A 14829-nucleotide genomic window follows, 5' to 3' on the forward strand; every position below is an offset into this window, starting at 1 on the left:
TGATTTTGCAGTAGGTTTGTAAAAGTATAAAAAAATAAATCAGGATGTTACACATTAAATATATAATAAGGTAGAAAAACGAAATGGGAACTGTTCTCTTACCGTATAATACTTAATAACAAAGACATAATAAAAGGAAGTGCTATGTCAAGGCAGTGTCGCAAAGCTTTATGCATATACCCACTGTCACTGACGCATTTACTCCCTACAGACCCATCCTTTCTCTGCCACTTTCGCCTCCTGCTGTCCTCCTCTGTAGTTCTTATGTCATACATCTTATGTATTTATACTCAACCCTCATGAAGTCAATTTGCACCTATGAATGGAGCTCCTCCTGTGAGAAACAATTTTCTAAGCAGTAAGAGTACATATGATGCTGAAAGAAATTCATTTTTCACGAATGTAAGTATTCCCCCATTGAATGATTAATACCAGGAAAAAGTATTTTCGTATTTGTTTTGCAACTTTTAATGTCCCAGGCACTGGTGCAAATCCCGGGGAGATTATAGAGAGACATGTATCCCCAGTCTCGGAACTGGGGGACTCTCTCTCCAATAATACGATTTTTTTTTTTTTTTTTTTTTTTTTTTTTTTTGAGAGAGAGAAATGTGATGAATTGTGTCCGACTGTCACAAAGAAAAGTGAGATGAAATGGCCGTCCTTTGCTGTATAATATAGTGTACAACAGGTTCACCTCAGAAATCAAATTAATCTATTGTAATGTGAGTCTGAACCCTTCCCGATGTCCCAGAATAAGCCTCCAATCTTCCCGCCTCTCAGTGTTGAAGACAACTCTGCTCCCCTGATCCTCCACATCATTGTTTTTCAACTTCATAAATATTTCAAACCATCTAATAAGATATAAAATAAAATATATCCCAGAGTATTCTGCAAAACACTTGATTACTTTACTAATTGATACTTTTAGAAGTCACTAGATTTTTAATATTAGTCCACTATCTAGTTCAGAAGAACGTGTTGGTCTTAATTAATGGTTATTATGTAGAAGTTCAAAAAATAACCTGTAAAATAATTAATTTGATTCTTCCTATTAAAGTTAAATTTTCCCGTTAAATTCCCTTTTTAACAAGTGAAAACAGTGTGATCTACTAAAGAATTCATTGTTAGTTGAATATATATTATGTATTGTAAGTATTCCCACCTTTCAATGTGAGTTATTTCCTCGAGCACATGTTATAACTATAAACAAGTACTATTATTTATGAACATGATTGCAAGCAGACGCTAGAAGAAAGAAGACACAAAGCGACACGGAAGAGACCGGAAATGGACGAATCACCCAAAAGTCACCCATAAATGAAGACCAGGAGAGGACCAAACTATCAACTAACCTGCAGCACCTGCTCCTGTGGTCGCATTAGACAAGAGAGTTCCTGCCTTATCTAATCTCTGGAGGCTGCCTTAAGCTCTGGAGGTTCCTAATCACAACCATACTCCTGGATAGTACCATGAGCTAAGGGGGTTCCTTAAGAACCGTCTTCTAAAGTCAAAGCGAGATTCCTGAACTAACACTTTGGAGGCTGCTATGAGCTAAGGAATTCCCGTACATATGTAACTTAAACCTTCATCTTCCGAAGCCACTTTGTGTGTGCTAAGGACTCATTTGGAAACTTATATATTGTATTTACAAGAAACTTTGTACATTGTTTTATAGAGGATTATTTTTATAAAGGCAGCCAAGAAAGTTCTGCCGCTTTTTGTCGCGATCTGTGTTCAATTGGCTCTCACACCGTGAGTTGAATGCGTATGGAGATAAGGCGAACGTCAGTTGTTGGTATATCCTGGTTGTGACAGTTTCGTTACATCGTGAACTTGCGTAAGGACAGACTGAACATGGGACCTCCACAGAGCGTAATAAGGGCGATAGGGGCGTGTATGCTGTACGAGTTCAAACTGGGCTCAAACGGCGCTGCAACGGGGCGGAAGATATGGCAGGCTTTTGGTGAGAGTCTTGTGACTACCACATGATTTGACTCCGGGCCAGAACGCAACGCGAGCAGACATCTGTTTTTCTTTGCTGTCTTGTTTGAGGAAGGAGCCATTTCTGGACAGGGTGTTGACATGTGATGAGAAGTGGGTCCTGTACGAAGCTTCTCGGCGCCGTCATCATTGGTTAGCATCCCATGAACCGGTTCCAAAACACCTGAAACCAGCACTGCACCAGAAGAAGGACTTCCTGTGTGTTTGGTGGACTGCTCGCAGCATCGTGGATCGGGAACTATTACCAGCTGGTCAGAACGTCAATGCAACTGTGTACTGTCAGCAGTTGAGCCGTGTTGAAGAAAAACTCAAAGCTCTGGAGCCAGCATTTCTGAATCGCAAAGGGGTCCTGTTACAGGAAAACGCTAAACCCAACGTGCCTAGGATATCATTCTGCGCTTTGAATGGAAACCTATATTGCATCCGCCATACTTCCCGGACATTGCACCGTCTGATTATCACCTGTTCCATTCTTTGGACAATCACCTTAGAGGACGCCAATATAAATCCCTAGTAGAGGTGCAAAATGCACTTGATACCTTCTTCGCTTCACGGCCCATCAAGTTCCACCGCAATGGAATCCATGGCCTTCCAGAACGTTGGCACAAGATCGTCGGTGATCTTCCAGTACGTCTTAGCTGACATATAGATGTTCGAAGGTGGTGGGTGAAAAAGCGAGACAGAACTTTCTTGGCTACCTTTATGTAATAAAATTGGTGGAGGGCTAATCGCGGACTATTATTGGCTCCACCAAAAGAATATTTCAGTATATACAGATACTTGTATTTACAAATTTTTCTTTTCGAAAATGATAATTCCATTCTTTTTCTATTTTGTTTGAAAAGAGGAGTTTGTAGTTAACATATGAGGCGTTCTGAAAGAAAGGATTGAATGTGCAACATATATCTTTACAGCTATTGATGTTAAAAGATTTCTTGTCCGTAAACGAGACACGGGTGAATCCATCAATGTTATCTCTGTGAACATTCACACTCTGTACACTGAGAAATGAACGTTCCTAGTGAAAGATTATATTATAGGGCATGGCCGTAGCTAGTTGGAAGAACAATAAGAAAATAACCCATCCATGGCGTTCTCGCCCATCTTTTCTGGAACACCTCATTAGAACTTGTAGATACTCAACTTTCAATCAATGTGTTTTCACTCTGTGTAAAGTGAAACATTAATTTAAATTGGTAGAATCAAGTTAATTATGTAAACGTATGTCTATGAACTTCTATGTAGTAACCGTTATTTAGGACCAACACTTTGTTTTAAACTAAATAGTGGAGTAATATTAAAAATCTACTGGCTGATAAAATAGTGTAAAGTAATCAAATGTTTTGCAGAATAGTATGGGATATACTTTTATTTTATAATAAAGTACATCTAAACAGATATGAAGCAAATAGTTGCCCAGAAACGCAATGAAAACTATTGGGGAAGAAGATTTCCGCGAGGGTCGAAATAATACAATAAGCGGATGAAACTCTGAATACAAAGTTTAAGTTTCGCACGGGTACTTCTTTGGTAATTACGTAATTTCTTGATCTGTTCATGCCAATAATAATAATAATAACAGTACATGAACAATAATATTGTGTTCTTGCAGGTGTTTGCAGTTCGATCTGGCGGTGCCACGGGAGTTGTAGTGAAAGGTCCAACGGATCACACTTCTACAAGTTTCCGTATGGACGATAAAGGCCCAGTCATCTCCATTAAGTTCTCACCTGACCAGAGAGTGTTGGCCATCCAGAGATCGAAGACTTCTGTGGTAACTTGTTAGACTATGTACTTGTTATTGTATTTTTTTTTTTTTTTTCAATGTTATCTTTTGTTTTGATTTTAATATGTGTATCCTCCGTGCCTATTACCTAACATTTCGGCTTTGGTTGGTTGTGCAAAGGAATCTATTAGAATTAAAGTCAAGAATGAGTGATACGTATAAGTACTGGTAAATGTGCTAAGGTACATATTTAATACCAAAACGAACTCACATTGCACCCCCTGCTGTTACGTTTCATTTAAGAAATCATATCTTTAATATTTCAGTCCGCCGGGGAGATTTAGCTTATAGTCTTTTAGTTCATAAACTAAAAGGCTCCAATTAAACATTCTTCGTTGTTTTTTGATCTGCAAAGACAGAAAGGAAGGGAGAAAAATCTGAAAGTCAGGAATGTAGCCTACGTTTTAACACATGAAAGCTGGAACTGTGCCTATCCCCCCTCTTTTTTTTAATACTAAAATCACTTCCCACTTCAGAACATACAATGTGAAGTGTTTACTGGAAAGGATTTTTGTATAAGGAGACATTGTAGTCCAGTGGTTATTGCGTTGGACTCACGTCCAGGTGGTTCCGGGTTCGGTTCCCGGCCGGTACCTCCCAATTTTTGGTGTCCACCCAATGTAGTGAGGCAAACTGGGGAGTCATGTGAATGAAAGACATGACAGCCACTAGGTCTAGAAAGTTCCCGATATGCTCTGACCACGTGCTCGTCATTAGGTTGGAAGTAGTTTAGCCGGTCGCTGACAGATGGCGTTGGAGCGGCTCACGCCCTCAAATGGGCTGTCGCGCCTTTATTTTTTTTTTATTTTTTTTAAGAGTGAATGGACACAATTCCAGCCTTCAAGTGTTAAAATTTATATTATTGCCTTTCAGAATACATTTTTCTTCTTTCTTTTGTTACAAGACAAAATTACAACAAGGAATGTTTAATTAGAGCCTTCTAGTTTATGGACAGATTGTTCGTACTCAAAGTCCCTGAGCGAGATGAAATATTGACATTATAATATTTTTTTTTAATGGAACGCAATAGCAGCTGGTACAAGGCGATTTTTTTTTTCAATAGGTGATACGATCAGTAAAATCCATCAGTTTTTGTAGATCATTAGTATTTAAAGGACTAAAATTTGCGTGCATTGCAATGGGAGAGGCTTAAAGAAGACATACCATGAACTGAATATTTAAGTTCGACAGTTCTTGTTGTTTTCAGTTTGTTTTATTGTATAATAATGATGCATATATCACAGATAATGATAAACAAAGTGACGGTTATATTGGAGATATTCAGCTCAAGTCCACTCATAGATGTAGTCACTTGTTTAACCATTCATGTTAACAACTTAGTTTGTGTAGATTTGTCTTAGGAAGAATATATATATATATATATATATATATATATATATATTTTAAAATAATATTTGGAACCAGTTGAAGTATAAAAAATCATTGAAAAAATATTTGATGTTACCAGTAGTGAGCTAATGTCAAAATAGAAAAGCATTTATGATTTTTTTTTTTTCAATGCAGAAAATCATTGTATTGGGTAACTTTATTGCCTATTTGCTAACGGATGCTATAGAATACATTTTACTAATTTGAAATTAACCTTGTATTCCAAAAGAATATTATATTAAATAAATTCAACCTTTTCTGGGGTGACCATCTCCCGCTGTTCTATCCACATGGGGGACGTTCTTGAACCACCACCCACACACACACACACTCAAAGAAAAAATGTATAATTGTAGAGCCTCATATGTCTTCACTTTTTGGGCTTCTATTCTTGAAAAAGGATTATAAGCATTTAAACGACATAAATATCATTTATAAAGATTTTTCTTTCTCACCTCAATCATAGGTTGGTGGACAATATGGAAACTTTAAAACTTTTCTCTCCCTTGGGAGAGCTGTTTTATACTTTGATACGGTCTCTTCTTCGTAACTGCAACTAGATACTCTATCCTTGGTCTTCCTGGTTTTTGTCTTGCATTTCCCTCTATCAACACGGTGATCCAATCGAAGTGCCGAATAAGGTGGCCAAGTATGCTGTTTCTTCTTTTTCCTATTATCTTCATGATCTGTCGTCCTTCGTTAGCGTCCTTTAGTACGTCTTCATTCTTTTACCTTTCGGGCCATGATATGCGTAGCATTCTGTGCCAGCGTCACATTTCAAATGCTTCCGGATTGGATATTTCAGCTTTTTTCAGTGCCCACGTGTCTCATTCGTAAACCTTGACGCTCCATACCAGAGTCTTAATAAATCATTTTCGAACGTCTGGTAATACAAGGTATGTAATCAATAATGATGGAAAACTTTTGTAAAGGTTAAAATACGCATGTTCTTCTAACAATACTTTGCAAAAATGGTTCTATTTACATAAGCCTTTTTTGACAATTCGGCATGCTGTGTTCCCGAACAAGGTCCACAAGGTCGTCTGTAATGACGATTGGCCTCCGACTGCGCTCCTCCTCATGCACAATTTGGCATCCTGCTGCAAATTGTCTACACCAGCAACGCACCATTTGCTTGCGCATGACCTTAGGCCCATAGACTTGGCACAGCTGACGATGGATTTCAATCGGCTCTATGCCCTGTCCATTCAAAAACTTTTATCACTGCTCGCACTTCACACGTGGCGGGAGCTGGAATAGGAAAGTCCGTTTTCAACCACTGCAACGACGCTACTAAGAGCACTAGGGAAGTTTTTCTGGCGCATTTGCCATGCTAGGACCTTATTCTCTCACGTGCACGCAGTCGCTTCGCGCAACATATGGTTTCCTAGCTGTGGGATGCGTGGGAAAGTTACTTTCTGGATGCGCCTCGTACACAAAAGTTTATGGTTTCTCCTCATAGTCTTAATTTTGGTGGTACAAAAATATCTCCTACGTGAATTAATTATCAAGAGTAAATATAGCAGCAAGAGAAGAGTTATTGATATGAACTGCAGAGAAGGTTGAAATTATTTAATATAGTACAATATTCTTTTAGGATACAAGATCAGTACTTAATTATAAATTGATTTCATCCCCTATTTTAACAGATTGAAGTTATTGCCTGATAAGTTTTTAACTGTCATCAAGTGTGAATTATGTAATTCGAATTTAAAGAAACACATGCAAGAGTGCTAGTAATATGTAAACTGTTTTTCTATGAGTTTTCAAAGAAGCGATGGGATGTATTTTAAGTAACTAAAAATATCAGTCTTCTTACCTGAAGCATCTAATTGAGTTGAATTGAGTCGATTCCAATTTAATATCCCTTTCAGTAGCGACCTACAGCTATATAAGACGACCTACAACTTAACGTGGTATTCGAACCACATGGCTCCCACCTCCGGGAATTGAACCTGGGTCCAGGAGCCGCTTTGGCTCAGTAGTAGAGCGTTCACCTCTGGTGCATGGGGTCTTTGGTTCGATCCCAGTTCGCGCCATGTGAACTTTGTGGTGGACATATACCGTGCGTGGGTTTTCTCAGGGTTCTCCCGTTTCCTCCCACTTTCTTCATTCCACCATTTCCTTCATTTCTCATCACCGTCTCTTTTAACCTAGCCGGCATAACTTTGGGACGTAAAACTTAAAGATTTCATTTCGTTTTTTCGAATCCGGGTCTTGCATGCCAAAGATCTGAAGCATGTTCAATAAAGCGTAATTTTCAGACAGTTTCGGAGTATAACTCACTCTTTCAACAGTTAATGGGTAAGAAATAAGAAACTAAATTGTGAAGAAATCTTTCATTCGGCTAATTCTGAGATCCAATTGAGGCACTTAAATGTTGACGGCAAAAACGTTTTAATCAGCCCCTGTCATCTTTATCGTATATGTATATATATTTTAAAAAGTACGCGTTTTGTAGAACAATATAATCTGATCATTTTCATTTTTTTTTTTTTTTTTATTTGTTGTCTCCATAATGGAGGATAAAATGAAATAAAAGCTTTCAGTTTTACGTCCCCTGGTTATACCGGTTAGGCTAAAGGAGACGGTAGGAAACATCAAAATATGTAGTTCTACAAGGAGCGTAATTTTTAGAAAATATACGCATAAAGAAGATAATTTCAATTTTTAATTAGTAATATGCGTCCTATGACGTCATTAAGTATTTGTTAGTGTATTCTTCATTTTCCAACTATAAAAATTATACTCCACTGAATCTTGAGGTAAAAACATTGATCTGTTTAGTTACTTTGTTTTATATTCATATTGCTGCGACGGCTTCATGGAATTGTTTTTCATAAAACACAAACTAGGGTCGACTTTGTCTATATAAACGTAATCCAAAAAAGGAACTTTAAAAATAACACCTACCTGGTTTTACTAGTTATGATTGTAAAAGATTTCTATTTTTATCAACGAACTTAATGTCTGTGTGTATGTGTATATATGTGTTATTTGCGAATTTTTCGATAGAACATCAAAAACTATCTGAGAAAGTGATGGGGGTTTTCGCGTCACTCTTACCGTTCCCGAGATATTGGCCAAACAAGTGGCCAGTTAGACAGTAGCCACCGGTCACTATTTGGTACCAAAATGTTCACCATCCTCTTAGGTGTTGGTCAATACCAATATCATCTCTCTATGACTTACCGTTCCTGAGATATTGGGCAGAAAATAGTTCCGATTTCGGGAGATTTAAGGAGCCATATCTCGGAAACAGTAAGTCATAGAGAGATCAAATTGGTGTTGATCAATACCTAAGAGAATGGTAAACGTTTTGGTACCAAATAGTAACCAGTGGCCAACTGGCCACCGTTCCCCAGATATTGGCCAAAAAGAAGTTCGAATTTCTTAAGATTTAAGGAGCCATGTCTCGGGAACCGTAAGTCGAAGAGAGATGATATTTTGCGAATTTTTCAATTTTGAACCCTCCATTTTGAGCATGTGTCTTCGTAAAACAACATATCGTAGAACATGTTAACAGAACTCTTAAACAAAACATGAGGAAAAAATTTAGTACTCAAGGAAATTATAGATATATTACAATAATTGTTTAGTGAGTATAATAATAAAGTACATGGAACACTTGGTATAAAGCCTGTAAAAGTTAATAAGAAAAATTAATTCTTTTTAAGTTCGTTCTGGCAATGCTCTTAAAGCATTCTCAACTAGTTTATTTTATATATTCTCTTGGTGTTACTGCATTTACTTTTTTCATTTGAATTTTACTTGCAGGAGTTTGTAAATTTTTTGAATGAAATGGACCCTATAGAATATTCCCAAAGCTGTAAAGGTAAAAGCACTGTGATTCTAGGATTTGTATGGACTTTTGATAGTGAGATAGTGTTCATCACCGATCATGGCTTGGAGTTGTTTCAGGTAAGTTGTGAGAGAATTCATTCAATAAATAAATAATTAAAAAAAAAAAAAAAAAAATAGTCTTTAAACGAACTGGTGACATCTTATTTCTCTGTATTTAAGTTGTATTTAACAGCTTTGTTCGCGAGGGAAGGATAATATTCAAGGATGAATGGAGTATAGTTAGAAAATAAAATAAGTTTAGCAATAATAAAAGATTCGGACGAGAGTTGCATGTAACAATCTTTATCTTTACTTCGTGATCACGGCTGTCGAACACATTTGAAATATTTAAAAAAAATAATTTCTATAAACAGAGGACATACGTAAGGTAGAATACATGTTAATTTGTACTTGGTATACTCTGGAATTTAACTACCGATGATATTGTTGTTTATTAATTTACTTTATAATTGCTGTCAAAAAGAGTTTGGCATTGTTTCTGTCTGATACTAAAAGAGTAGCAATTTTAGACAATAATTTATTATTTTGAAAATTAAGAGACTCTATCTCTCACTTCTCCCAACATCATGAGTGTCTCCATAAATGATGGAGAAGCCAGTTGAAGGCTGTTAGGATCGAATTAGGGATCCCACGTGCCATAGATGAGGGTTCTACCACTAAGCCACTGCGGTCCCTGAGTCAAATCAGTTATGCGCATATGGCTATAGTCCCAAAAGACGGACTTCTATGAACATGGTTATTTTTAAGCTTGTTCAGGGTGTCTGTTGGTCACGAAAATCACGAAAGTCATGAAAAAGCCACGAAACCAGAAAACGGTCATGAAAGTCAAGAAATTAAGCTTTTAGGTCACGATTTATATATATATATATAATCGAGAAATGTAGTATAGACTGGAAAATTTTGTTTTATAAAACATCAAAATTCATGCCAAAAGTGTCTATAGTCGGCTTTAGACGCTACCAAATCGCAAGCAAAGCACGCTTCTATTGCATGCATGAAAATTTGGCCCAATTCGCACCCAAATTCGCTCTTGAAAATGTTACTAAATTTTATGCTTTCTGAAAGAAAAGGTCACGAAATTTCATTTTGGGATTTTAGTAGACACCCTGTTGTTCCACGATGGAAGAAGTGGGTTAAGAGACTTGACATCTGTTTGAAAAATGCCTTTAATATGAGCCTGTACTTCGTATATATTTTTGGTGTGTTACTTATTACACTTCTGCGTAAGTATTCATAGTTTTGCGTTACTTATTGGTCCGCCTTTGTATTTCCAGTTTGAAAAGGTTTTTTTTGTTTGTTTGTTTGTTGAACAAAAGTATGGTCTTCATCTCATTTATTGGCTAATATTATTATGAATTTCTATCGATCTGCTGAAAAGAACGATAAACCAGCATAAATCACTGTAAGCCTGTGTTGTCACTGGGTCTTTAACATATATAGCGCAGTCTCTCAGCAGGTTTGCTTCCGGACTGTCTAACATGGGTTTCGATAAAAGTAGTTTCAAAGGAGTCTATACTAACCTCAAGTAATACTCTGCCCCAACAATGTTGTCAGAATATAACATTATCATTCAAAATTTTGTAAAGAATATTCCGAACGAAATAGATTACAAACTAATACAACACATTCCTTGTATCAAAATATGTGAAGCAAATAAATCATAGAATATCACAGTGAATTAAATAAAATTATCATCAAAGAATTAGGCCAGGAAGGGAAGTAATAAAAAAATGAATAAATAAATAAAAAATAAAATAAAAAGTTACTTTTGGTTTTGCCATTCGGGAAAAATATTGGAATGCAGTAGAAACCTTCATCCACTTAAACAATACTTTTCCAGGGAAAATGCTTATGGCCTTGGCATTCAATTCACGATTCTGCAAACTAAAGAAATGAACTCTCTCTCTCCGCCACTGACTCTCCGTGATTCATTTTTAATCGTATGTTCTTTGTCCTTATGCAATATCTAAACAGTTTTTATAATGAATGATTGTGGTATTATGTTACCATTACAGGTCCTTCCGGAGAAAAGATCACTAAAAGCTCTGAAAAACCATAGTATGACTGTGAATTGGTTTGTGTATTGTCCATTGAGTAAACTTCTGTTACTTTCATCTGGTGCTCTTGGAAACGTTATGCAGCCATTTCACTTCAAACAAGGAAATTTTTACCGGTTATCTAAATTTGAAAGTAAGTTAATATTTTTCCTATTCAGTGCTTGAGATTTCATTCTTTTTTCTTTACTTTTTTTTTAATTTGGTTTTGTTTTACTAAAAATTAGTGGTGCAATGAGCGCGCGTGGTTTTGGGTTTGATTCCCGGTTTGAAAACAGAATTTTTCAGTTGTGATCCAGTATCGTGAGGCAATTGGGGAGCGTCTTAAGTTAAGAGATCTGAAACTCAAGTCTAAAGTAGGAGGCTAGAAATGAAAGCGATAGAGTTCTACGTACTTGCATGCACACTTGTCTGTATACAGTTAATTAGATACTTGATATTTTATGCACTTCGTGCCCGAACCGAATATATGATGTCACTCATAGAGTAATCAGGATGTCCATCGGTTACGAAGGTCACGAAATCAGAAAACGGTCATGAAAGTCACGAAATTTAGCTTTTGGGTCACGATTTTTTTTTTTAACTGTGCAAATGTAAGTACAGATTGGAAAATTTTGTTCTATAAAACGTCAAAATTCACCACCAAAAATGTCTATGGGCGGGTTTAGACGCTACAAAATCGCAAGCAAAGTACGTTTCTATCGCATGGATGAAAATTCGACCTAATTCGCACCTAAATTCGTTCTTGAAAATGTGAGGAAATTTTATGATTTGGTAAAGAAAAGGTCACGAAATTTCATTTTGGAATTTTAGTAGACACCCTGGTAATCTACTTTTTAACTTGCACAAGCGGGGTGACTTGAAGCGCCATCGGAATCCATGATAACTACTATTGAATACAATGGACACAAGGAAATGAAAGGAATGCATTGTTTTATTATATTCAAAGTGCTCTCTTGCTACACAATAAGAGAGCAGGAACTATATTGGGCATACTGTAATTTATTCCAAGCAGATACGATATTTTTATTCCGAGCAGATGCGTCGCAGAATAAAGTATAAATCGAAAAAATAATCACTGTCTTTACGAAATATACAGTGTGTTCACAAAAAATACTTCTATAACCTGGTAGCGATTATAAGTGTTCTTAACTGAATAATATTGTGGGTCTTCTTTGTAAGTGTGTGTGTGTGTGTGTATCTTTCGGCATTGCTCTTATTTATTTATGTATTACACTCATATTGACAGGAGCAACGCCAAAGGCGTTGTACTTTCTTATTTATTCATTTGTTTATTTCTTTATTTCACTCATTTCCGTACTTTCAAATATGATATATTGCATAAACTTCATCCTTCCCGTGCAAAGAATGTGTATTTTAGCTAGTCATAGCAATAAAGTCAAAGTAGTATTCACCTTGCTCTTCTAAACTATTATAGATTAATGTATATAAAAAAGTTTACTATACCTTTGTAGTGCGTATTGTTTGTAACTTTATGTCGATAATTTAGGCATCACCAATTTGTGATCCCTTCTTCCGGATACATTAACTTAAAATATATTAATAAAGTTGCTATGTGGATTTACACTTCCAATGTCTTCTTTGTTCCGTTTCACGAGATAGGTAAAATAAACTATACTTTATATATATTCTAATTGTTCAAAAAAATCACATTGAACCCCGTCGAGGCTATGTGGATAGCGTACGCGCCTTTGCCATGGGAGACCCGGATTCGATTTCCGGCGGGAACTCATATGGTTCGGATCCCGCGATAAGCTACAGGTCCACGTTTCATATAGCCTCGCTGCTGAACGGGACGCTAAACTCAGATCCAATCAAGGTGGGGGCACTCGGTCGAAAAAGTACTCGGGAGCTTTTTCAGGCCAGCCACCCTAAATGAGGTTTTCCTGGGCTTTCATCATTCACACCAGGCAAATGCCGGGATAGTACCTCACATTAGGTCCCAGACCGCTTCCTTCCTTCCCTTTCCTCGGAGAGCTCGCCGAGGGACATCATCCCTCAGACGTGACGGGCTAATATGGCCACAGGTGCCGAAAGCCCAGAAATCTAAATCCCTTTTTAAAAAAAAAGAAAAAGTATTTTTCGCAGCCAGTTATGCATTCTTATAATAGTTTAGAACAACAAGGCAAGTATCTTTTCATTGTAAAAATTGTTCTACGTGCAGCTTATAATAGTAATGTTTTAATTGATAACAAAGTGTTAATGTAATGCGTTTCTTTTTAGTTGATTTACCAGTGATTCCCAAACCACCGAAACTTTGTCTTTTGGAGAGAGATGTTACGCTGTCTATCCTATATGGTCAGGTGTGCATTATGGTGCTCCGCCATCAACCTCGAGGAGTAGGATCTACTGGAGCAGAAGTGGTTATCTATACATTACAAAAGTAAGTGAGTTGAAAGTAATAAATACATATTTATGCTTGTTTTCCGTTTTACTTTGTGTTCTTTAAAATACTACAATATTATGTGCAATACTACTAAAACACAATTCTATATTTCTATGGCTTAAACAATAGATCACGTCTTCGATATATTTGATTTATGATTTTTATAAAATTTGCAAATACAGGGTGGATAAAAGTCGCTCTCCCTGAAAATTAGAAGCGACCAGATCCTTTCCTTTTGTTGCACATTTGCTTAGAAAGTTTGTTCAAAATGGAGACCATATTTCTCGATACACAATTCACATTATTGAGTCATCGAACTATGCATATCAGAGCATAACTTTCGATTTGCATTCAGTTTCTCGAGCGATAGTTCGATCAACCGATGCAAATCCTGTAGTTTCTGACTAAAACCCTGATCTTTCCAAAGCTAAAATTTATATGGTGATAGATCGTATGATCTGAGAAAAATGACAGGAAGAAAAAAGAGGGCGTTGTCACAATTGTTACAATTGAATACTCATATCTCGATATTCGTTAAGGTTAGAGAAATGAAATTTGTATTTAGATTTTTCATTTCAAATAATTAAAGATTTGTTGCACCATTTTTTGATATTTCCCCTAGATGGGGAGAAAAAGACGGGTAGAATAAAGTAGGGGTTGCAATTATTTGATAAGATGACCATATCTCGAAATTCCTTAAGGTTAGAGCCATGGAAATTGATGTTTTTATGTTTTTAATTTAAAGTAAATAAAGATGTGTTTCGGCGTTTTTTTGTTTGTTTGTTTGTTTGTTTACCTTAGAAGGGAATTAAAAAAGAAGGAGGGTTGTAATTGTTAAAATACCACAACCATATCTTGAAAGCCCTTAACAGTAGAAACATGTTAATTAAAGACTTGGTTCAGTGTTTTTTGATGTTTCCCTTAGAAGGGAAGAAAAATGATGGAGGGTTGCAATTGTTATAATAAGATGGCCATATTTCGAAATCCCTGAAAATTAGAAATATCTTAGGGATATGAGAAGTGCGAGGCAGTAGGCCGAGTTAATGCAGGGGTCTGGCGGCAAAGTCCCCAGCTAGCCAAAGACTAGTGTGTGTATATGTATGTGTTTGTTTGTTTTATTGTGGGTTTTTACCCTTCTCCCCCCAAAAAGCAACACTGGATATTTTTTAGGCTGAAGAAAATTCTAGCAATACTGATGGCAAAGGGATACCTAGTTACTGCTAGAAGAATATCAGATATTTGGACTTCTTTGCTTTTCCTGTCATTGCTTGCGACTCTTTGCTCAGGCAAGTTTCGGAACATTTTCTTGTAAAGTCTTCCTAAGAAGA

General features: G+C 36.6%; 1 protein-coding gene across 1 annotated transcript in view; it reads left to right on the forward strand.

Annotated features, from left to right (window-relative positions):
- Bulli (regulator of MON1-CCZ1 complex protein bulli) overlaps positions 1-14829 on the forward strand; it is a 66454-nt gene that overhangs the window by 12581 nt on the left and 39044 nt on the right. The window contains exons 2-5 of the mRNA XM_081739532.1: positions 3614-3775; positions 8954-9097; positions 11056-11230; positions 13339-13498. Coding sequence (XP_081595658.1) covers positions 3614-3775; positions 8954-9097; positions 11056-11230; positions 13339-13498 — 641 coding nt within the window. The remainder of the gene's footprint in view (positions 1-3613; positions 3776-8953; positions 9098-11055; positions 11231-13338; positions 13499-14829) is intronic.

The sequence above is a fragment of the Thermobia domestica genome, chromosome 2, assembly GCF_964235325.1.
Source record: "Thermobia domestica chromosome 2, izTheDome1.hap1.1, whole genome shotgun sequence".
In the NCBI taxonomy this organism is placed as follows: Eukaryota; Metazoa; Arthropoda; class Insecta; order Zygentoma; family Lepismatidae; genus Thermobia; species Thermobia domestica.